The sequence below is a fragment of the Ruditapes philippinarum genome, unplaced genomic scaffold (genome assembly GCF_026571515.1).
Source record: "Ruditapes philippinarum isolate M1 unplaced genomic scaffold, ASM2657151v2 ctg8487_1_1_1_1, whole genome shotgun sequence".
Classification (NCBI taxonomy): domain Eukaryota; kingdom Metazoa; phylum Mollusca; class Bivalvia; order Venerida; family Veneridae; genus Ruditapes; species Ruditapes philippinarum.
This window is the reverse complement of record NW_026853957.1, coordinates 38,764-40,778: the sequence shown is the minus strand read 5'-3', so window position 1 is coordinate 40,778 and position 2,015 is coordinate 38,764. Positions and strand designations below refer to the sequence as shown.

Below are 2,015 nucleotides of genomic sequence, written 5' to 3'. Positions count from 1 at the left end.
ATAAAACCTTCTCTTTAAGTATTAGGAAACGTCATTGGTTTTATTTTGTATTCATTTTTAGTAGAATGTTTTACGTTAATACAGACACATATTAACAGATAATAACTGAATTTAATCATACGTCGACTAGCGTTTTATTTTATTTATTGAACAATGACGTCATCAAGATTTTATGATATATGGATTTTTACAATATAATATATATTTATAATTCTTTTTTCTTTTGATTAAGGTTGGAGAAAACACACTGCCAAATCTGGTTCCGCTTTTAACTGGTCTCCGTGTATGGTCAAATGAAGTACCAATAAAGAATTACCTCACTGAAAGTTTTGATCCGCTTCCGTTTCTTTGGAGAAACTTTTCCGAACGAGGCTATGCAACTGCTTTTGCCGAAGACATGCCGAATTTTGGCACTTTCACATATTATGCAGGAGGATTCCGAAAACAGCCGACTGATCACTATTTCAGACCATTCTGGCTGGGCGTAAATGAGTTAGAACAAGTGAAAAGCAAATTGAGTCCAGTGTTCTTGTATTTAGAGAATAAAAATGTCAAGATTCAGAAGTCATCATCTTTGTGTTACAAGGATAAAACTAAACATACTGTACAAATTGACTATCTAAAACAGTTCATTACAGCATATAAAGGGAAAAGAAAGTTCATGTTTTCATTTTTAGGAGAACTTAGTCACGAGTATCCCAATCTGCTTGCCAACGGTGATGATGATTTTTTAGATTTTTTCAAATGGCTTAAAAGTGGAGGTCATTTAGAGAACTCTGTTTTGATATTCTTTAGTGACCACGGTGCTAGGATAGACGAAATAAGAAACACTTTTGTGGGTCGAATAGAGGTCAGGATGCCACTTATGCATATCTATATTCCAGAACACATAAAATCGAAATATCGTTTATTGAATGAAAGTTTAGTGACTAATACAGAAAGATTATCGGTGCCTTTTGATGTTCACCAGATGATAATAGACGTGATGACGAAAAATTTCGAAAATCCATCAAAGTCTTACATGGAAGGTCGTGTAAGAGGACACAGTTTATTTCATCCACTTCCACCGGAAAGATCGTGTAGGGACGCATGGGTTCCTGTCAATTATTGTGCCTGCTATACATCTTCTCCGATCAATATTTCAAACAGTGCCACTGCAAAGTTGTTGGGAAAACAACTTGTAAAGGATTTAAACAACATTCTGTCCGCAGAACCAAACTGTTCTCAATTGGCCTTACACAAAGTGCAGGATTTACAGCAGGTGACAAATGGACTGAAACATTCCGGCACAGACAATACTGGTATATCATTTTTCCAGTTTTTCGAGCCAGAGAAAGACAAGAAACGTTATGATATTTCTGTAGTTACAGTTCCTGGTTACGGAATATTTGAGGGATCGTACCTGGTGGAATCGGAGTCGAACATAAACCTTTTAGGAGCAATTGTAAGGGTTAACAGGTATGGTGATCAGCCCTGTACTTCTAACAAACAGATTCGACCTTTGTGTTATTGTAACAAACAGCATTGAATACATTAACCAATTTTTTATACATGTATATATGAGCCGTGCCATGACAAAACCAACATAATGGGTTTGCGACCAGCATGGACCCAGACAAGCCTGCGCTTCCGCGCAGTCTGATCAGGATCCATGCTGTTCGCTTACAAACCCTATAGCAAGTAAAGAACAACATGGATCCTGATCAGACCGCGCGGATGAGCAGGCTGGTCTGGATCCATGCTGGTCGCAAACGCACTATGTTGGTTTTCTCGCGGCTCATATAATTTTGACGCGGCTCATATAATATCTGGCTTATTATCGTCACCTTAATAAAGTAACTAGTTAACTGATTTTATAGGAGTTAACTCGTTACTTCACTAAGGTGACCATATAGTGTGTCTTGTGTACATGATCTTGAATTAATTAAATGTCGGATCTCTTAAGTCTGTCCAGAAATTAGACTTTCTTTAGTTGCACTGAGGTTTTATTACATTTATTTGGTGCATGGACAATA

The 2,015-nt window shown here is 37.1% G+C and overlaps 1 protein-coding gene across 1 annotated transcript; it reads left to right on the top strand.

Moving 5' to 3' along the window:
* Nucleotides 1-217: 217 nt before the first annotated feature.
* On the top strand, nucleotides 218-1,754 carry LOC132738501 (uncharacterized; the record flags this gene model as incomplete). The annotated part of the gene is made up of 1 exon (XM_060726004.1): nucleotides 218-1,754. A coding segment is annotated over one exon (1,311 nt), but the record flags the coding sequence as incomplete, so codon positions are not given.
* Nucleotides 1,755-2,015: the final 261 nt, after the last annotated feature.